This window comes from Oncorhynchus keta, chromosome 14 (genome assembly GCF_023373465.1).
Source record: "Oncorhynchus keta strain PuntledgeMale-10-30-2019 chromosome 14, Oket_V2, whole genome shotgun sequence".
Classification (NCBI taxonomy): domain Eukaryota; kingdom Metazoa; phylum Chordata; class Actinopteri; order Salmoniformes; family Salmonidae; genus Oncorhynchus; species Oncorhynchus keta.
In genome coordinates, this window is record NC_068434.1 from 72,062,602 (window position 1) to 72,086,080 (window position 23,479).

The following is a 23,479-nucleotide window of genomic DNA, read 5'->3' on the forward strand; positions in this document are numbered from 1 at the left end:
CCTGCCCTGCGTTCATGATAGTTCGAGGTAGAGACGATAATGCAAAGCATAAGGGACTGTAGCTCATTTGTGACTGACCACCTCGATTCGGTCTTATGTTGCAAAATTAGAAGGTGTTTTTTTTTTACATTGGACAAAAGTAGTGATTCAGAGCTACAAAATGGTATGTCATACACTGCAGATGAGGAACAATGGAAAAGTCATTCTGCTTTGAAAGTTGATAAACTTGTAGCCCCACTTTTGAGGAAATGGCCCTTGAAAGTTTTGGTACACCTACTGCAGAGCTCTTCTTTGTCTACACATCTTCATCATCGTTCACACCCTCTTAAGCTTTAGCCCCACCCATCTCTTTAGGGATTCACATGCGAGGCCATGTGCTAAACAGAGTGAGTAAGGTATTGTAGTAAATAACCAAAGATTTCAAGACTAAAAGTGGTGAATGTAGTAGCCTACAATAAGTCAAAACTCCAGGTAACAATACACTATGTTAGTCCTTTGCCTATATACTAATCTGCCTTTGGTGCAGGTAACGTTGTTGTTCACATTACCGTCTCTAGTAAACACACACTATACCAAACAAAATCAAAGTGTGTTTGTCACATGCACAGGACACAAAAGGTGTAAATGGTACAGTTTGCTTGTACAGCTTGTTTGGCCTGTGTTGTGTCAAGTCACTCCAGTTCACACTGACCGTGTACAGAAAGTAGTCCACAACTTTTTCCCACTTTGTCAATAGCACCTGCTAAATTCAGGGAAGCAATGTTGTTTCGAGCAGTAGCAACACTTTTGCAGTTCTCCATGGCTGACGTTAAATCTTTTAAAAAAAATATGCGGTAGGAAGGCTTCTGTTATTGACAGAAGCATGCTACAAGGCAGACCAATCCAAACTCATCTCTCGGCAAGTCCAGCCCAACAATTATCTCAGCCAATCATGGCTAGCAGGAAGGTTCTTGTCTTTTTCCGTGGCTAAACCAACTAGGCTCGTAATTTAACAATTGTATTTCTATTTACACAAGTTTGTTATTAAGACAGATGAACGTTCACATATTCCAGAAGGCATTTCTGCCCAAAAACACATTTTTATAAAAATAAAACGATTACGTTCAAATGCCTCTCCTGTGAAGTAGTGACGTACGACATAAGCCTAGCTTCCGGAAACGGGTCACATTGATGAGCCCATTGCTGTGCCTTTCAGCTGCAAAGCAAAGGTAGCTAGTTATGAGCCCATTGATGTGTATTTCAGCTGGGGTCTACTGATTCTGGATAGGAAAACAATAATTGTCTGTGGAAACACACAAAGGGTGTCTGTGGAAAAGCACAGATTGTTTATGCTTTTTACAAGGGTAATACAAGCATGCCTGCTTTTGACTTTTCTTTGTAGTTTGGCGCAAATAAATGCAGTGACTTTCCATGTCTTATTCTAGTCAGATAAGCGAACATTATTCAACATCTTCACAGCTCTACCTGTTCGAGGGCTCCAGCTTATCCTGAGTGATAATATAGAACTAACAGCAACAATAAAATGCTTTACAGAACATGATTCACACCTAATAAATATGAGGTGTACAATAGTACTGTGTTTCAAGTTGTAAAGTGTCACACATTGTGGTAATGTGGCCATTAACTGCCTTCAGTATATCATCAGTATGCTGCAATGTGATAAATGTGCCACATGGCACTGATTTGCTTGGGTATGAGATTGGATTAAAACAAAATCATAAGAGTGCAAAATACTACCACTGACAAACACTCAGTCTATCGAGACAAACGTAGAAGAATCTAACTATCAATGTGATGACAAACAGCCCCCACACATTGTGATTTGACCCTGGCAGAGGTGGAAAGGACTTTATAAATATAATCATTAACTCAATGAGACTAGTCTTGGACTGTGACCCAGGAGTGAAATTCACTGTCCTTATCACCACTCTCAGTAGTACAATGCTGAACCATAAGGACCTCAGAGCATGCATTCAACTATAGGTTACGGAGGCATCCTCTGGCTGTCTCATCTACATCTGGTACAATGCAGAGATACAACCTGGTTTACCAAATCCACTATGGCATGTAGCTAACTGTCCAGGATACAACGCGTTTCCATTTCAAATTAATATTCCCATCCCGCTGGAATCACTGTAATTCAATAGAGAACAAAACTACATTGAATTGGAATTGAGTGAAAACGAAAATGACAACAATATAACAATGTCATTTCCACTGGGATACTATGGAAGCTAACGTTGGCTGGCATATTGGCAAGACAGCAAGCTGACTGAACAAACCAGCATCACCTCAAGCTGTGATGTAAATGTTCCGTCTATCAATCCTACTAGAAATCCTACAGTTTACTGCACATGTTCATTCAATCAATAGCTAGGGGACTGCATGTTTTCTAGCCAGGTCACTTGGCCAGGACAAACTCACGGTCCAACTATCTATAATAAAGGTATATATACACCATCCAGAGTGCGTCACTTACCTATTTCATTGACCCGTGGTGTCTCCACGCCCCCCATCACCCTCTCCGTGTCATGGGTCAGTCTGTGTGTCCCGGCTGCTGCCCTGTACAGGACATGGTCCATCTCTCCGTTCTGTAGTCCGTTATGAGGGGCCCTTACCGGGGGCACAAACTGCAGTCCCCCCGGAGGAGCCTTGTACGGCATAGCTTTGGTCATCCTGTGTGGAGAAACATGCTTCCCCCCCCCTCCTCCTCCTCCGCTCACCTTCTTCTGCCTCTGAGAAGCTCCAGTACCAACCCCCAAACCCATGCCCTCCCTTACTCCTGCCCCAGGATTAACCCCGGCCCCTGGACTAACACCAGTCCTTTTCTTCTTACGTGCCTCTGCTCGTGCTCTTGGGGTGTCTGGGGCGGGAGGACGGGCAGATAGGAGGTGTGGTCCAACCCCCCCTGGGGGCCCTCCGGGCCTCCATGGTCCCCTTGCCGTCCCGGCGGGTAGCTTGGGAGGTTTGGGTTGTTTGTGTTGGGTGTGCAGATGCAGGCCGTTGATAAACTCCTCACAGTGCAGCAGGTGGTGCTCGGGCTCCCAGGTGTCCTCCTTGCTGCCATAACCCTTCCACCGGATCAGGTACTCCCACTTGCCCTTCTTGTTGCGCCGCTTGTCCATGATCCGCTCCACCTAGAGGGAGAAAATCAAGAAAGAGAGTCAGGATTTCAAATGACATGATCACAATTCAATGACATTATCCTTACCTAACAAATACCTATCAGTTTCTTGGCGATTCATTCATAAATTTGCACACAAACCCATTTGTAATGATTTCAAATCAGATTAAAAAATACCACCCGTCACCATGACAATCTCTAGTAAGTATGTGTAATAGGGATGTAAATAAAGTCTGACCAGGTTAGAGCTCCACTTTGAATCTCTCCTCTTTAATGTTAGCATAACCAGTCTATCAGTGATTCTGTTCTGGAATGGCTGTGCTGATAGGCAAGCTCTCATCATGTGTTAGAGAGAGCGGTTCTGGGAGATGTAGGAGAGGAACAATGGGAGCAGCACTGTGATCACACCAATACAGATGAACCAGATATCTGTTCTGTGGATGATGAGAGATGATGGATGATGATGAGAGAGATCAGCAAGTCAGAGAGTGGTACATTTCCAAGTTTTCTAACTTCAATCATGTAAAATGTGGAGCTGACAGACTGAGCATTTTGGCATAAGGGTAGTTCTATATGAATTCAATCACTTTCTGACTGCCCCACTTTTGATTTGCATGAAACATTCCATGCATGTTTGCCCATGGTAGGAGTGGTCAGAAAGTGACTTGCTTGACATAATTGCCAAAACATTCAGGAGATAAATGTGCTCAAAGTTGACCCCTTTTGTATACCCACCCTACCATGAGACATCCATGTTTCATCACTGAAGAAAGATAAACAGCTGGGTTTGATGTCATTTGAAAGCTTACAAACAGGGTTGTCAAACTCTTTAAAAATCACTTATAGAGGTGAAAGCCATGTCGTGCCTACAAACAAGTGAGAAGCGTGACTCCAAACTGCTGTCTGAAAGAAATGGGCACTTTCTCATTCACTTGAGAGATTTCATTGTTTTAGAAACATGAAATGAAATTGGTGATTATAGTGCCTCCACTACAGTCTCGTTTGTCCATTGTGTAACAGACAGGCAGGGTGTTTTTGACATATTGTCAAATGCACAATAATTAGACTCAGGAGAGCTGGTAATGATGGAGACAATGTTTGGCAGCACTGAACAAGACCATTACCAATGAGGAAGCATTCAATGTTCAGCGACTATATCTGGAATACACAAATAATACAAATCCCAAACCTTAAAGTGTAGACTGACACAGACAGACTCAATAAGAACAACACACACACAAACAGAAAGAACAACAATAGAAGCAATTCCATCCTGGCTCCAACACAGAAGGACTGGCAGAGGAACACAAATGTACTGATAAAGAGTAGATGTCAGTGGAATAGTACACACATAAATACAGACTGACAGACACACACCCCTGACTAAACTGAAGGATCTCTGAAGTGGAAGAATCTGTTTCAAAGCTGACCAAATAATTTGGTTTTGCCATATAGACACTTACAGTATAAGCTACATACAGAAGCACAAAGCACTTCTTCCTAAACTCTATATTAACACTACTCAAGCCGGCCAATAGTACCAACTCCAGAGAGCTGGGAACGTCAGGGCAGCATATCCCATATCCATTCAAAAATAGGTTTTACTCTAACATCTCAGAATATTCTAGCACAGATAACTTCATGAAGTTCTTAGACTTCTGCAAATGTGTGCGGACACCTCTTCAAATGAGTGGATTTGGCTATTTCAGACACACCTGTTGTTGACAGTTGTATAAAATCTAGCACACAGCCATGCAATCTGCATAGACAAACATTGGCAGAAGAATGGCCTTGCTGAAGAACTCAGTGACTTTCAATGTGGCACGGTTATAGGATGCCACCTTTCCCAACAAGTCAGTTTGTCAGATTTCTGCCCTGCTAGAGCTGCCCAGGTCAACTGTAAGTGCTGTTATTGTGAAGGGAAAATGTTTAAGAGCAACAACGGCTCAGCCGTGAAGTGGTAGGCAACACAAGCTCACAGAGCAGGACTGGCAAGTGCAGGAGCGCACAGCTCGCAAAAATTGTCTGTCCTCAGTTGCAACACTCACTACAGAGTTCCAAACTGCCTCTGGAACCAACGTCAGCACAATAACTGTTCGTTGGGAGCTTCATGAAATGGGTTTCCATGGCCGAGTAGCCGCACACAAGCCTAAGATCACCATGCGCAATGCCAAGTGTCGGCTGGAGTAGTGTAAAGATCGCCGCTATTGGTCTCTGGGGTGATAAATCACACTTCACCATCTGGCAGTCTGATGGACAAATCTGGGTTTGGCTGATGCCGGGAGAACGCTTCCTGCCCCAATGCATAGTGCCAACTATAAAGTTTGGTGGAGAAGGAATAATGGACTAGGGCTGTTTTTCATGGTTCGGGCTAGGCCCCTTAGTTCCAGTGAAGGGAAATCTTAACGCTACAGCATACAATGAAATTCTAGACAATTCTTTGCCTCCAACTTTGTGGCAACAGTTTGGGGAAGGCCCTTTCCTGTTTCAGCATGACAATGCCCACATGTACATAAGCGAGGTCCATACAGAAATTATTTCTCGAGATCAGTGTGCAAGAACTTGACTGGCCTGCACAGAGCCCTGGCCTCAACCCCATTGAACACCTTTGGGATGAATTGTAACGCTGACTGTAAGCCAGGCCTAATCGCCCAACATCTGTGCCCGGCCTCACTAATGCTTGTGGCTGAATGGAAGCAAGTCCCTGCAGCAATGTTCCAACATCTAGTGGAAAGCCGTCCCAGAAGAGTGGAGGCTGATATAGCAGCAAAGGAGGGACCAACTCCATGTTAATGCCCATGATTCTGGAATGAGATGTCCAACAAGGAGGTGTCCACATACTTTTGGTCATGTAGTGCATGTCTCTCAGCTTCCGGGGTTAGTTGATTCCTAAAAGTACATTTGTAACGTGCTGCTGGTGGCAGATACAGTAGGACCCACTGTGAGAAGGAGATAAGAACCCATAGGCTGACATGTAAGCTGTTATCATGGACAACCCTTAAACATGACTGTGGATATTCATGGTCACACACACACACACACACACACACACACACACACACACACACACACACACACACACACACACACACACACGTTGAGCATGACATTTGACAGAGCCATTATGAATGACCACAGAATACAAATAGTCAAGGGGGAGCTTTCTCCATTCTACACACAGACACCCGGATGCATAATAAAGGTTATGTTCTCTGGATCATGGGTCATGACCCTTTCAGTGGTCGATATTATTCTGTATAACATTCTGTTTTCGGAGTATGTTCATGTGTGTATAGATGTGCGTGTGGTACAGGTGTTCTTCTGTTTGTCTGTTGCATGTCCACCCCCAGAGACCAAGCAGACAGAAACAAGCCTAATTGGTTGGCAGCAGCTCTCTCACGCCCTCCACCACATCATCTCAGGAGGGACCTTCCCTCTAGATCTCCTGTTCTCATGGAGGCAGTTGACAATGGCACTGGAGACACTAGCAGCAGACCTTGATGCTTCAGGGACCTCACTGAGGTTCTCTGTAGCCATTCATGCTTTATTCCAATAGCCAGCATTACATGCTGCAGAAAAGCAATCTTTATTATTACATTTAGGAAGCCACACACTGTAGAATTCAAGTGTGTTATTAGACAACTCGATATCTATGATGTCCTCTTTCAATAATCTGTGATGGGCTCTTAGTGTGCAAATTAATATACAGTACACTGATTGTCAACTTCTAACTTGAACTGTTGACCTAGGTTGTTCTCTGACAGTACAACAAAGATAGAAACCAAATTAGTATTGGAAAGAGGGCGGTTTTATAGAGAACAGAGTCTGTTTTATACTGCAATCCATTTCTTGATCCAGTCCTCCATTCGTCACACAACCTCACATCTTGCCAAGAGTTGTTTTTCTTCAGCAGTTAACCTTGTACCAGATGGAAGTGCCCTGACATTTAGCCCCAGCCTTTCCTTGGTGTTTAGTTGTCTCATACACAATGCTGCGGATGACATGCTGTGGGAAGACAAGCAGACTCCCACACTAAGGAGCATGCAGACATCAGTCTGGCTACTATACTTTACCCTCCCCACTAGTTATGTAGCTGCCTGCCTCCAGTTCAAATGCTTTTCTCCTTTCCTTCGAAGGTGGGAGGGGCAGTGTAGGTGTACAGAGGAGAGTTTAATGAAATGCCTTTAAAAAAAAGGAGTTAACAAAAAGTAGTGATTTGCACCCACACAGGAGAGAGTGAGCAGCGCAGAGCTCCACACGACATACACCTCTGTGTAACACACCCACACAGGAGAGAGTGAGCAGCGCAGAGCTCCACACGACATACACCTCTGTGTAACACACCCACACAGGAGAGAGTGTGCAGCGCAGAGCTCCACGCGACATACACCTCTGTGTAACACACACACACACACAGAAAGCCGGAATGGTCGCCTGCCTCCCAGCAAGCCCATTAACACATAGGAAGACACTGAGCCCAAATGGCCATCTGCCCGTTACCAGACAGTGATGGGATGAGAAACAGGTACAGAAATACAGAGCCGCTCCACATTGATACTATGCTGGCCTGTGTATAACAGTTACACTGCATTCAGAAAGTATTCAGACCCACTTTTTCCACAATTTGTTACATTACAGCGTTTTAAAATGGATTAACCCCCCCATCTACACACCATACCCCATAATGACAAAGCAAAAACAGTTTTTTGAAATGTTGGCAAATTTACAATAAAAAAACTGAAATATGACATTTACATAAGCATTCAAACTCTTTACTCTGTACTTTTTTGAAGCACCTAAGCAGCGATTACAGCCTTGATTCTTGGGTATGATGCTACAACCTTGGCACACCTGCATTTGGAGAGTTTCTCCCATTCTTCTCTGCAGATAATTTCAAGCTCTGCAGAGCTATTTTCAGGTCTCTCCAGAAATATTCAATCAGGTTCAAGTCCGGGCGCTGGCTGGGCCACTCAAGGACATTCAGAGACTTGTCCCGAAACCACTCCTACATTGTCTTGGCTGTGTGCTTTGGGTCGTTGTCCTGTTGGAAGGTGAACCTTCGCCCCAGTCGGAGGTCCTGAGTGCTCCGGAGCAGGTTTTCATCAAGGATCTTTCCCTCGGTCCTGACTAGTCTCCCAGTCCCTGCTGCTGAAAAACATCCCCATAGCATGATGCTGCCATCACCATGCTTCACCGTAGGGATGGTATTGGCCAGGTGATGAGCTGTGCCTGGTTTCCTCCAGATGTGACACTTGGCATTCAGGCCAAATAATTCAATCTTGGTTTCATCAGACCAGAGAATCTTGTTTCTCATGGTCTGAGAGTAATTTAGGTGCCATTTGGCAAACTCCAAGTGGACTGTCATGTGTTATTGAGGAGCGTCTTCTGCCTGGCCAATGTACCATAAAGGCCTAATTGGTAGAGTGCTGCACAGATGGGAAAACCTTCCAGAAGGACAACCATCTCCACAGGTGAGCTTTTTCAGAGTGGCCATTGTGTTCTTGGTCACCTCCTTGACCAAGGCCCTTCTCCCCCGATTGCTCAGTTTGTCCAGATGGCCAGCTCTAGAAATTGTCTTGGTGGTTCCAAACTTCTTCCATTTAAGAATGATGGAGGCCACTGTGTTCTTGAGTACCTTCAACCCTTTCCCAGATCTGTGGCTCGACACAATTCTGTCTCAGAGCTCTACGGACAATTTCTTCGACCTCATGGCTTGTTATTTTTGCTCTGCCATGCACTGTCAACTGTAGGACCTTATATAGACAGGTGTGTGCCTTTCCAAATCATGTCCAATCAATTGAATTTACCACAGGTGGACTCCAATCAAGCTGTAGAAACATCTGAAGGATGATCAATGGAAACAGGATGCACCTGAGCTCAATTTTGAGTCTCATAATAAAGAGTCTGAATACTTATACTCATTCTCCAAGATGGTGTAGCAGTGCAGACGTGTTTTGTTCGTCCTCTCGTGCACTTTTGTATTTTTCGTCTTTTTTAAAATATATTTCAATTTTATTTTCAATCTCTTCTCCATTTTAGTTCAATTATACCTTCTGGTAACCTGCCTCACCCAATGTGATACAGAACCGCTATTATTTTTCATATTTAAACCTTATAGCAAGAACCACCTAGCCATCAGAAGCTAACCAGCTAATTAGTTACAAGCTATTTAGCCACTGCTAGCGGCCTTGACCCCTTTTTTTTAGCTTGGATAATACTCGCGAGCCTACCAGTAACGGACTGTCTCTCCACTACAACGCCGGATTCCTGCCGTAATCCCTGGACCATTCTTCTGATCTTCACAGCTAGCTAGCACCCACCAAGTTACCCAGTATCGACGCTATCCCTGAGGCCCACCTCCCGGCCTACTTAGTCGACACGCCGCCCCACCACCACAACAGGTCTGCCGACGAATACTCCATCTGCTGTGCCTTCAATCGGCCTCAGTCAGAGCAGACGCTATAAACGCTGTGTCACCCGCGTGATAGCGACTACTCCGCGGCTCCCCTGTTCCTTCTAATGCTGCCCCCTGGACCTTATGATCCCGTGGCAACATAGCTGATGCCCGCTGGACTGTCCATTAATCACGGTACTCCATTCTGTTTTTTGTGTGTTTTTTTTACAAATAAATAAACAAACAACATTTTTATCTGTCGGCCCCAGCCTCGAACTCAGGCCCTGTGTGTAGTTAACCGACCCTCTCTGCCCAGTCATCGCCATTTTACCTTTTGTTGTTTTTAGCTGATTGTCTCACCCATTGTGGTCTTAGTTAGCTCTCCAAATCAACACCTGTGATTACTTTGTGTCTCTCTCATATGTCAATATGCCTTATATACTGTTGTTTAGGTTAGTTATCATTGTTTTAGTTTACTGCGGAGCCCCTAGTTCCACTCATTATACCTCTGATACCTCCTTTGTCCCACCTCCCACACATGCGGTGACCTCACCCATTATAACCAGCTTATCCAGAGATACAACCTCTCTTATCATCACTCAGTTCCTGGGCTTCCCTTCGCTGTACCCGCACCCCACCATACCCGTCTGCACATTATGCCCTGAATCTATTCTACCACGCCCAGAAATCTGCTCCTTTTATTCTTTATCCACAACGCTCTAGGCGACCAGTTTTGACAGCCTTTAGCCGTACCCTCATCCTACTCCTCATCTGTTCCTCGGGTGATGTGGAGGTAAACCCAGGCCCTGCATGTCCCCAGGCACCCTCATTTGTTGACTTCTGTGATTGAAAAAGCCTTGGTTTCATTTATGTCAACATCAGAAGCCTCCTCCCTATGTTTGTTTTACTCACTGCTTTAGCACACTCCGCCAACCCTGATGTCTTTGCCGTGTCTGAATCCTGGATTTGGAAGGCCACCAACAATTGTGAGATTTCCATACCCAGCTAAAACATTTTCCATCAAGATAGAACTGCCAAAGGGGGAGGAGTTGCGATCTACTGCAGAGATAGCCTGCAAAGTTGTCATACTTTCCAGGTCTATACCCAAACAGTTTGAACTTCTAATTTTAAAAATGAACCTCTCAAGAAATAAGTCGCTCACTGCTGCAGCCTGCTATCGACCCCCTCCGCTCCCAGCTGTGCTCTGGACATAATTTGTAAATTGATCGCCCCCCATCTAGCTTCAGAGTTTGTTCTGTTAGGTGACCAAAACTGGGATATGCTTAACACCCCGGCAGTCCTACAATCTAAGCTAGATGCCCTCAATCTCACACAAATCATCAAGGAACCCACCAGGTACAACCCTAAATCTATAAACATGGGCACCCTCATATACATTATCCTGACCATCTTGCCCTCCAAATATACCTCCTCTGTTTTCAAATCAGGATCTCAGTGATCACTGCCTCATTGCCTTTATCCGAGGTCAAACGACCACCCCTCATCACTGTCAAACACTCCCTAAAACGCTTCTGCGAGCAGGCCTTTCTAATCGACCTGGCCCGGGTATCCTGGAAGGATATTGACCTCATCCCGTCAGTTGAGGATGCCTGGTCATTCTTTAAAAGTAATTTCCTCACCATCTTAGATAAGAATGCCCTGTTCAAAAAATGCAGTACTAAGAACAGATATAGCCATTGGTTCACTCCAGACCTGACTGTCCTTGACCAGCACAAAAACATCCTGTGGCGGACTGCAATAGCCCCGAATAGTCACCACGATATACAACTGTTCAGGGATGTCAGGAACCAATACACGCAGTCAGTCAGGAAAGCAAAGGCTAGCTTTTTCAAGAAGGAATTCACATCCTGTAGCTCTAACTCCAAAAAGTTTTGGGACACTGTAAAGTCCATGGAGAACAAGAGCACCTCCTCCCAGCTGCACTGAGGCGAGGTAACACGGTCACCTCTGATAAATCCATGACAATCAAAATTTCAATAAGCATTTCTCAACGGCTGGTCATGCCTTCCTCCTGGCTACTCCAACCCCGGCCAGCTACTCGCCCAAGCCTCCCCAGCTTCTCCTTCACCCAAATCCAGATAGCAGATGTTCTGAAAGAGCTGCAAAACCTGGACCCGTACAAATCAGCCGGGCTAGACAATCTGGACCTTCTCTTTCTAAAACTATCCACCGCCATTGTTGCAACCCTTATTACCATCCTGTCCAACCTCTCGTATCGTCCGTGATCCCTAAAGATTGGAAAGCTGCCGCGGTCATCCCCCTCTTCAAAGGGGGTGACACCCTAGACCCAAACTGTTACATACCTATATCCATCCTGCCCTGCCTATTTAAAGTCTTCGAAAGCCAAGTTAATAAACAGATCACTGACCATTTCGAATCCCACAGTACCTTCTCCGCTGTGCAATCTGGCTTCCGAGCCGGTCGCGGGTGCACCTCAGCCATGCTCAAGGTACTAAACGATATCATAACCGCCATCGATAAAAGACAGTACTGTGCAGCCGTCTTCTGTCAATCACCATATTCTTATCGGCAGACTCAATAGCCTTGGTTTTTTCTAATGACTGCCCCGCCTGGTTCACCAACTACTTTGCAGAGTTCAGTGTGTCAAATCGGAGGGCATGTTGCAGTCTATGGGGATACCACAGGGTTAAATTCTCAGGCCGACTCTTTTCTCTGTATATATCAATGATGTAACTCTTGCTGAGGGCGATTCCCTGGTCCACCTCTACACAGACGACACCATTCTGTATACTTCTGGCCCTTCCTTGGACACTGGGCTAACTAACCTCCAAACGAGCTTCAATGCCATACAACACTCCTTCCGTGGCCTCCAACTGCTCTTAAATACAAGTAAAACCAAATGCATGCTTTAACTGTTCGCTGCCCGCACCCCGCCCGCTCGACCAGCATCACCACCCTGGACGGTTCCGACCTAGAATATGTGGACAACTATAAATATCTAGGAGTCTGGCTAGACTGTAAACTCTCCTTCCAGACTCATATTAAACATCTCCAATCAAAAATCAAATCTAGAATCGGCTTTCTATTTCGCAACAAAGCCTCCTTCACTCACGCCGCCAAACTTACCCTAGTGAAACTGACTATCCTACCGATCCTCGACTTTGGCGATGTCATCTACAAAAAAGCTTCCAACACTCTACTCAGCAAACTGGATGCAGTCTATCACAGTTCCATCCGTTTTCATACCAAATCACCTTATACAACCCACCACTGCGACCTGTATGCTCTAGTCGGCTGGCCCTCGCTACATATTCGTCACCAGACCCACTGGCTCCAAGTCATCTATAAGTCTATGCTAGGTAAAGCTCCGCCTTATCTCAGTTCACTGGTCACGATAACAACACTCACCCGTAGCACACGTTCCTTCAGGTATATCTCACAGATCATCCCCAAAGCCAACACCTCATTTGGCTGCCTTTCCTTCCAGTTCTCTGCTGCCAGTGACTGGAACGAATTGCAAAAATCACTGAAGTTAGAGACTTTTATTTCCCTCATCAACTTTAAACATCAACTATCTGATCAGCTAACCGATCGCTGCAGCTGTACATAGACCATCTACCTCGTAACCATACTGTTATTTATTTACATTTCTGCTCTTTTGCACACCATTATCTCTACTTGCACATCATCATCTGCTCATGTATCATTCCAGTGTTAATCTGTTAAATTGTAATTATTCACTCCTATTGCCTATTTATTGCCTACCTCCTCATTCCTTTTGCACACACTGTATATAGACTTTCTTTTTTCTACTGTGTCATTAATTTGTGTTATTGGCTTGTTTATTGTTTACTATATTGTTATTGTAACGTACCAAAATGTGGAAATAGTGAAGGGGTCTGAATACTTTCCAAATGCACTGCACACAGTGTATCATATTGAGCCTGAATGGTGGTCTGTGCCTAGCTTGCTCATTACCAGAGAGAGAGGAGATATACTAAAGAGACTTGTGCTGTGGAGAGTCTTCACAGCACAGCTTCTTTCAGCGCCATGGTGGCCCTGGCCAGTCTGCTCCTTCTGACAATGACCACCCCCAAGGGGGACAATCAGCAGGGGGCAGACATTCAATCTCAGTAGCGCACACACACACACCCGTGCATGCATATACACAGACACACACACACAGTTGGGCTGGTGTAATGAGACCGTAACATCCTCTTTCTCACTCTGACATAAGGGCCATTGTTAGTGGCCGGACCTGACATGTCACCCTGCTGGGTTCTTACTTCCAAATTGATTATTTCTGTATGCCTGTTCACCAACTATTCAATAGGAGTCACAAGCCAAGAAACACTGATTACATGCACATTTGCAGACAAGTTGTCACGCCCTGACCTTAGAGAGCCTTTTTATTTCTCTATTTGGTTAGGTCGGGGTGTGATCTGGGTGGGCATTCTAGTTTTTCTATTTCTTTGTTGGCTGGGGATGGTTCCCAATCAGAGGCAGCTGTCTATCGTCTCTGATTGGGGATCATACTTAGGCAGCCTTTTTCCACCTTTAGTTGTGGGATCTTGCTTGTGTGTAGTTGCTTTCTGCACTGCATGTAACGTTGTTCGTTTTTTGTATTTTGTTTTTTCGGTATCATTTTAAATTAAAGTAAAATGTACGCCTACCACGCTGCACCTTGGTCCAATCGATCTCTAAACGATCATGACACAAGTGGACATAAACACGAGAAAGAAAAAAGAAATACACACACACACCTCTATTCCCTCTGCATTCCAACTAGGCTATCAGGAGAATGTTTAATGTTAAAGGGTTTAGGTGTGGATGTGGAGCTTTGAGCTCCAGCAGTGACGAATGCTCCTGCCACCCGAGGTGCTGTGCACATTAGTATGACTTAACAACCTAAGATGGGCGAGCAGCAGGGGTGTCATGAAGAGACGATTATGATGCTTACCGCCCCGCGCACTGTCACACTAACCAGATCAAAGCCGACTTCAGAGAGAGAAAACACTCTCCTTCCTGAGGTTAGTAAAACAGACAGGGGGAGTGGGTTGGAGGGGTTCAACAACACACACAATACATGACTATGAGCTGGCAGGGAATCAGAGGAGCGGGAGATGCCTATCCTGAGCATCCTGTTCACAGTACCCAGAGCCTGGGTATAGCAGGAACACACGGAGGTATTCCAGGGCTGAGTACTGCAGTTTATCGGGTGTCATAGGGGTTCATTTAGTCCTTCTACAATTAAATTGACATTTATGTTTGTTGGTGAACACCGAATTCATTAAAGAAGCCAAATCTCAAATTACGCAATGGGCTTGAAGACTCAAAGAACACATTGTGAGTATACTGTCTCCGAGACAGCTTCAGTGTATTTGGCAACCCATTAAGTGCTGTGTATCGCCCATGCAATGCATAGTTTATTGCCCTCATGGCCCGCGTTTCCCCCTGCGAGGTCAACCTGTTTCCTCCAGTCTCTCTCCACTGCTCCCAATGGCCAGTTGGAACTACTTTTGTTTTGAGCGAGAACTTGTGGTCGTGTGTTGTGCTGATAAAGGATGCATGTAGATGGTTAACAACTTGATTACTTTATGAATTTTGAATGAAGAGAATAATGAACTGATGATTATTTCAGCTGCATCTTGACAGCTCATCATGTTGAACAATATTTATATCACTTGTTGACTAATCAAAAGGTTCTAATTTAGCTCACTCCATGACCACTTCCATGACATTTTCTGGAGGCGTACAAATATGATTTATTTCTATAACAGAATATTCATATTTTCCCACATCATATCATGCATTTCTTGATAACATAACACAAACTCCTAAATATAGCCTATCTATTGCTAATCCATAGGATTACTGCTGCTCAGTCACACAACAGAGGATTTAGCAGAACTGCAGGTGTTCTGAGACATTGAAGCATCTAGTGTAGGTGGCCACTTGAATAAACCAGACCATCTCAATCAATATGAGATAAGGAGAGGGAGAACATAAAATGAGTGTTTGTGTGTGAGAGCGAGAGAGCGAGTGAGAGAGTGTGGGGGGGTGGACAGAGAGAAGCAGAAAGAGAAGCAGAGAGAAACTGAGAGATTAATGTTTGAGTGAATGTGCATAAGAAAGTAGCATAATTGTACAATCATAGGCCTATCATATTTCAAAGATATTCCTCTGAAAACTTTGTGAAATTAAGTTGAGACATGATCTTGAAATATCAATAATTCTGAGCTCTTCAATGTTTCAAATTCGATTCAGATCATTTTGATTCAACTTACATGGCATTTAACTGGGTGTATAGGCCTAGATGTTGCAGTTTCTAATTGGAAAGTAAAAACTCCAGTTGAAATTCCTCTTCAGCACATCATCGCTTCTTAATGCTTCTAAACTAAGTGTATCATAGTCCTACAGTTTGTTAGGTAGCCTAAACACACCTTCACGTGTAACACGTACAGGCCTACATTTCCTGAATACAATTCATGAGCCATACAGAGGGACACTATTGATAGTGAAGTCTTCCTCTCATACTTGTATTACCACGTGATTGAACCAGTTCACCTCGCTTACTGGAATACACAGATCTATGTGCAAAAAAGGCACTTCCAGAAGGAACATGTGCTGACTGTCAATTTCAGTAAGTGATTCGCCACCGTTTTATTTACGTTGTAGCCAATTAATATGCCATATGAAATGTGACCAGGGCTTGTTAGGTTATATAGACCAACAGACCTCCCATCATATAAGTGCATTTCTCATTACTGCATTGTTTTTTTAAGGTCAACTGTTTACGGTGCAACAATTAAAATGAATATGGATTCAAACGCCTGAAGAGGAGTATTTGGTGGAAAGTGGATATGCACATTTTCCAACTATGTCAGCAAACACAGGAAATGTAGGCCTTATGACAATGTTATTCCTAATGACTAAAAATGACTTGTTATTACTAATGGCTCAACTGGTAGAGCATGGCGGTTGCTACACCAGGGTTGTGGGTTCAATTCCCAAGGGGGGTCAGTATGAAAATGTATTCACTCACTCCTGTTAAGTCCCTCTGGATAAGAGCGTCTGCTAAATGACTCAAATGTAATGAATAAGAATTCTAATCAATCACTACAGCCTAAGAAAAACAGTCAGACGGGGATCATTTCAGAAGACATTTAACTGACCATTTCTCAAAGCAATAGTGAAACAATGTAACAGAGAATTCCTAGCCAATAAATCAGAGGAAAGCACACATTTTAGTTATGACAACAAACAGCAGGAAATAGCTCACAGCTACAAGCACTAATGTCAACCTGGTCAACAGTTGATGGTGACGTGCCACACAATAGGTCAAGTACAAGGCAACTTATTTACCTATCTGGTGATGACCAGGCAATCCAACTAGTTTATGACCTTGTAGTGCAACTGGTATAGGCCACCGTGAAAAGAAAGTGAAACATGGTCGCATGACATCACTCCTCCAATAAAGAAGAGTTGGAGTCAGCAACGTTGTCAACAATAGGCCTACAATAAGCACAATACAAGCATGGAACACTATTTATTGCTGCCAACATCTTGGTCAATCTATCACCATAAGTCATGCCACCCCCATTGGGCCAAAACTGGTTGAATAAACGATATTTCCACATAATTTCACCCCCAAAAGCAATGTGATGACGTTGGAATCAACGTGGAAAACTGGATTTGCAAAAAGTAATCAACATAAGGGCATCTTTTTTCGCCCAAATTGAACCTAAATCCAACAAAAAAAATGCACAATGTCATTGATTTTACGTTGAATTCACGTTAGTTGAAAAATCAACCAAATCTAGGCCTAAATCAAAACTAGACGTTGAACTGACGTATGTGGCCAGTGGGATGTGCGCGTAATCATCGAGACCTTCTAGGCTATTCCATCCATCCATCACCCAACATTTAGCAAACTTTTCGCCCCGGAATTGTTGAGGCGCACATTCTGGCACGACACATCCATCATCTAGTTAAACCACAATAACTCCATCGAAGCTTCTCCACTACATTGTTGTCACCTCCACTAAATGTTTGCTAGGCTAATAATACATTGCCTATCCTCTGGCATGCGCACCATCCTAACCATCACCAGTCTGGAGCAATTCGCCGTGTACGTTTAGTGCTCTTGTCACTTTATCATTACTTTCCACTAGCGCGACCGATAGGGAGTTTATATTTTATGATCTTATCGCGAACTCGAACACTTACAACTCTATACAATTCACCCCAAACAAAAGTCGCCGAGGCACATCGAAAAAAAGACGAGCCTCATCTTCTCGAGAGGGTTGGTTAGTTACGCCTGTTAAAGGGTTTAGGACTTCGTTTTTTCACCATAAACGAGGACCTCCCCTTACTTCCTAATTCCAGTATTCGTCAATACTACAGAGTATGTCGCTTAGACATGGTTTCACAGTACCTCGTAAAGGTCTCCCGAAGCCATCCTGTGGTGCGGACTTCGGCGGCGCGGCGTTCTTGCTTGCCTTGTTGGCTTTTTTGGATCCTATTCGCTCGGTGTTTTGGCGAAAGCCCCGATAGACGGGTATTAGCAAGCAGCCTTGTTATTCTGAGCCAGCCGCAGTAGCAGATCATCAGACAGTGTCAATCGAGCCCGGCGCTCTGCGATGGATCGCTCTTCACTTAAAACAAACAACCAAGGGGAGATTGGGGCGGTGCTGTTTATTCAGTGCCGAGTGGATGACTGAAATTAGTCAACGTATGAACGTAATCATGTGCGAAATGCGCTCCAGCCCCCAGCGCTGTCCGCGCTGTAGAGGTAGCCCAATCTCCATGAACCAAATGGCTGATGAATAGACGTCTACTGTTGAGGGACACCAAATGATGAGTCCAATTTGCTTTCCTTTCCTCTCTGTCCAGTTGAATTGAGACGATCATTTGCAGAACTAATTGGTTTTATAATCAATTTCACCTAGCACATGTGTTATTGTGATGTATGCGATGTAGTACATTTGATTAGAGAACTGTCATTGCACATTGTAGTAAACATATTGTCCTCTTCCATTTTACTGCAATTTTTCACATTAAATGTTAAAATGACACGATGACCCTGACACTCACTGTAATGACTGTTCTCCATGTAATAACATAGTTGTTAACATGTATTTACCCTAAATGAGATAGACCTACTTTTCCAATAATGAATGGGTTACATTTACTCACCAGGTGTAAATTAAATGCTTAATAAAATAGTCCTGCTCCTCTGAATACCTTCGTGTTTTAGTTGGTGGCTAAACTCAACTGGTTATTAATTTAATTAAGAATAAGATTGTCACTGCTTTTTCAATACTGACATAGTGTGGACTCACATTTGTTTTATTTTATTTTAAAACATAATCCTTCAGAACCTGTTGCATTCCACATCCAGGGTTGCCCAGCCTTGACTTGACAAATGGGCAATAGCCACAATGCAATTGCAAATAAGACTGAAGAGAGTGATAAGCAACAGTATGGTACTTTCAACAGTTGTATATGTCACATCGGCAATTATTGACAGTTTCCAGTTTAGTGGAAAGTGTATGAGGGAAATAGATAGATAATTTAGATTGTATTGCTCTATATTGATTATAGTCCTGTGATACCCCTTTAATTGGCTGTGGTTTGCTTTCATAATAAACTCTTAAATGCTCAACACATATTTAGCCCCTACTCGCCAGATATTTAGAGACACTTGGTTTCTCTCTACAGAGACATACAGTAGGGGTTATTTGTGTTCCAGTAAGGCTATATGTGTGTGTGTGTGTGGCTGACAACAAACCACACCCTTCAACCCCACCCCCAACAACAGCCTCTAAGCCAACACAGCAGCACGGTTGATGGGAAATTAGGACTTGTGGATCTTCCTGTGACCCCATTTACTGTCCCCTGTCTGCGTCTCTCTCTCCTACTGCAGTTCATACAGCCTCGTTCTGAATCATGGGTTTTCCCTGGCCATTTAATGACAGGCAAAATAAACCCTGGAGTTTCCTCAATGTTGTCAGAGGTTGACACCATTTCTAACTGTATAACAAACCCTCTCTTGGAGTATGAAACAAGTGCTGAACATTTGTGAGAATGATTTGTAGGGATGTTACTGGTATGTTAAAACATTGACCTCAGACACATTTTGCCTTTAAAAATCAGGGACATCTCTGGCAGTAAGGGAATGAGGAAATGACAGAGGCGGAAGTCTAGTCTGAATAGATTCCAGTTTGCTGTATGAGATTCCTCTGAGGATAAGTCACCTTTTCCATTTGCTGGAAACTGTTTGGACTGTTTAGCCGGAGGTGCACCAACACCAAGTATCATATGCTTCCAGAAGCTCTGCATTTCATTGTATTTGGCATGACTAGGCAAAGTGTTAGGTGTAAAGGAAGGACAAAACTGAGAGAGGGAGAGAGAAGAATAAGAAATTACATCCCTGAAAAAGTTGAATTCTCTGTATTTCTAGTTGTGAAACCACTATACGGTATTGGTATGATGGACACAAATGTCTCCCGTCTACAAAACCGCTGTAGGCCTATCATGTACAGAACTACTAAGATATGATGTGGTTATAAATTATAAGTGCTCCTGGTAAGTGCTACAATGCCGTATGACTGCATAATATCCCATCGTACCTGTTGACCATAAGTAACATGTTCCTGCTGCTTTGGCAAACGCCCATGTTTAGCCATGGCTATTTACAGACCATGACAAAGGGTTTATGCCCTTCACTGTTAGAATTATAACACAATTATCAGGCACACCGGGAGGTGTGCCCTTTTGAACACATGATGTCAGCTCTCTGTTTGCACTTTCACCTCATACCTTACTCCCAAATCATTTGTCACAGAGAGCAAAAAGGAGGAAGGGACAGAACTGCAAGGACTCTACTCTACTTTGGATATACAGCAGTGAATGAAAGCCTCGGTGTCCTACCTTCTACAGTGGGGAGAACAAGTATTTGATACACTGCCGATTTTGCAGGTTTTCCTACTTACAAAGCATGTAGAGGTCTGTAATTTCTTATCATAGGTACACTTCAACTGTGAGAGACGGAATCTAAAACAAAAATCCATAAAATCACATTGTATGATTTTTCAGTAATTAATTCGAATTTTATTGCATATACTTGTTCTCCCCACTGTATATGTCACCAGACAAACCCAGCAGTAAAGTGGTGGGTTTGTGTGTGCGGTTTGTGATCACTTCTAAATGTCATACATGCCAGTGTTTGTCTAATAAAAAAACAACCAGTGTGAATCCCACAGCAATGGTCAATTTTAAAACCCCATTTTACACTTCATCTATTCTAGAAAATCTGTACTTGTATGTTTTGCCATCAAGCCTTTAAAGTCAGGGTGCTTATGTGGCTTGCTTCTTTGACAGAGCTAGGTTTAAACTATGCCTTTTGCCTCTGAGGTGTTCATACAATCAAACAAAGCTGCTAAAAACGCCTATATCTACTGTATGTCAATGAATCCCCCTGTAGTTTACACATCAAGGTTCAGCCTGTCTTTTCCAGCCCTTGAAGCCATTATAAACCAATAGTATTTTGTGTATGAGCCACAGTCCTCACAGACATATTTGACCTTGTATCAGTTGGGAGTGATTACTCATTATTTGGCGATATTTAAGACATTGTCTTTCTCAAACTATCTGTCCTCCCAACAGACTTCATTCAGGTAATTGTTTGATTTGTGTCTTTTATAAACAATGTCAGGCAGTTTAAGTCCACTGCTGTTCCATTGCATCAGAAAGATGGTGTCACCTCTACGCAAAACATTTATCAGAACTATCATATATTCTTGTGGATGCCTTTCATAAACAACTGATGTGTGCAGAACACTTGCCCAGAGCAGTAAACATATGACACATGATACATTTCTCAGAATAATCTGAAGTCACTCAGAGACTCAACTGTATAATGGCACATCTGTTATCCTCAGTACCTGAGGTGTTTAGGAAAGGTGCACTGCATAGAACCTTTGAGAGGGGTTGAAGGTGTTTGTGTGTCCTGTCTGTCTGTCTGTCTGTCTGTCTTGTCTGTCTTGTCTCTGTCTGTCTGTCTGTCTGTCTGTCTGTCTGTCTGTCTGTCTGTCTGTCTGTCTGTCTGTCTGTCTGTCTGTCTGTCTGTCTGTCTGTCTGTCTGGAAGCATCCACAATGAACCGTGTATGATATCCTATCAACCCCATAGGCCAAAAGATGATTGGGCAGAATCCCAACATTGACCTCCAATCACACGGACGAGGAGAATGTCCCCTTTAATTTTATTACATCCTGTTCCAGGTTCTTCAACCAAGGCAGAGAGGCAGGGGGTATGCACCATTCCATCCCTGATACCTCAGTTCTAAAGCAGGGGACAGGGCTGGCCCGAGCAATTTGGGGGTCCTAAGCACTCACGCCCATAGACAGGTTGAAAATGGCAGATTTGGGCACTGATAAGTGCCTAAAATGGAACGCATTGGCTGCACAGTAACATGCTATAAAGTAAGTTAGGGTTTTGACTGACAGTTGTTCTGAACATGCACACATTTGCGACAAGAAGATGCCAACATCCCTCCCGGTAATTGTCTGAGTGAGAGAAATGCTGTAAATTAAGAGGACTCAATGTATTTTGAAATATGAGACATTGACGATTAAAGTACAGTTGAAGTCAGAAGTTTACAGACACCTTAGCCAAATACATTTAAACTCAGTTTTTCACAATTCCTGACATTTAATCCTAGTAAAAATTCCCTGTCTTAGGTCAGTTAGGATCACCACTTTATTTTAAGAGTATGAAATGTCAGAATAATAGTAGAGAGAATGATTTATTTCAGCTTTTATTTCTTTCATCACATTCCCAGTGGGTCAGAAGTTTACATACACTCAATTAGTATTTGGTAGCATTGTCTTTAAATTGTTTATCTTGGGTCAAATGTTTCAGGTAGCCTTTCACAAGCTTCCCACAATAAGTTGGGTGAATTCTGGCCCACTCCTCCTGACAGAGCTGGTGTAACTGAGTCAGGTTTGTAGGCCTCCTTGCACGTACATGCCTTTTCAGTTCTGCCCACATTTTTTCGATAGGATTGAGGGATTTGTGTCAGGGCTTTGTGATGGCCACTGCAATACCTTGACTTTGTTGTCCTTTTTACATTTTACAACAACTTTGGAAGTATGCTTGGGGTCATTGTCCATTTGGAAGACCCATTTCCTCAACGTTTCGCTGCCCGCACCTGCTCGCCCGTCCAGCATCACTACTCTGGACGGTTCTGACCTAGAATATGTGGACAACTACAAATGCCTAGGTGTCAGGTTAGACTGTAAACTCTCCTTCCAGACTCACATTAAACATCTCCAATCCAAAATTAAATCTAGAATTGGCTTCCTATTTTGCAACAAAGCATCCTTCACTCATACTGCCAAACATACCCTCGTAAAAATGACCATCCTACCGATCCCCGATCCATCCTACCGATCCTCTATCACAGTGCCATCCGTTCTGTCATCAAAGCCCCATATACTACCTACTACTGCGACCTGTATGCTCTCATTGGCCCTCCCTTCATAATCGTTGCCAAAACCACTGTCTCCAGGTCATCTACAAGTCTCTGCTAGGTAAAGCCACGCCTTATCTCAGCTCACTGGTCACCGTGGCAACACCCACCCATAGCACACGCTCCAGCAGGTATTTCTCACTGTGTCACGCCCTGACCGTAGATTGCTTTGTATGTTCTATTTTTAGTTTGGTCAGGGTGTGATGGGGTGGGTATTCTGTGTTGTAGGTCTAGGTTTCCTTTTTCTATGTGTTTGGCTTGGTATGGTTCTCAATCAGAGGCAGCTGTCTATCGTTGTCTCTGATTGAGAGCCATACTTAGGTAGCCTGTTTTCCCATTTTGAGTTGTGGGTGATAATTTTCTGGTTAATGTTTGTTGCACCTGCCAGAACTGTTAGTTTATAATTTTGTTGTTTTTGTTCGTGTATTAATTATTGATTAAAA

The 23,479-nt window shown here is 43.6% G+C and overlaps 1 protein-coding gene across 1 annotated transcript in view; it reads right to left on the reverse strand.

Annotated features, from left to right (window-relative positions):
* The window catches only part of LOC118394179 (chromodomain Y-like protein 2), a 49,308-nt gene extending 30,782 nt beyond the window's left edge, over positions 1 to 18,526 (reverse strand). Inside the window, exons 1-2 of the mRNA XM_052462449.1 lie at positions 17,938 to 18,526; positions 2,480 to 3,137 (exon numbers count right to left, since the gene is read on the reverse strand). Coding sequence (XP_052318409.1) covers positions 2,480 to 3,137; positions 17,938 to 17,961 — 682 coding nt within the window. The 5' untranslated portion in view covers positions 17,962 to 18,526. The remainder of the gene's footprint in view (positions 1 to 2,479; positions 3,138 to 17,937) is intronic.
* Between the last annotated feature and the right edge of the window lie 4,953 nt (positions 18,527 to 23,479).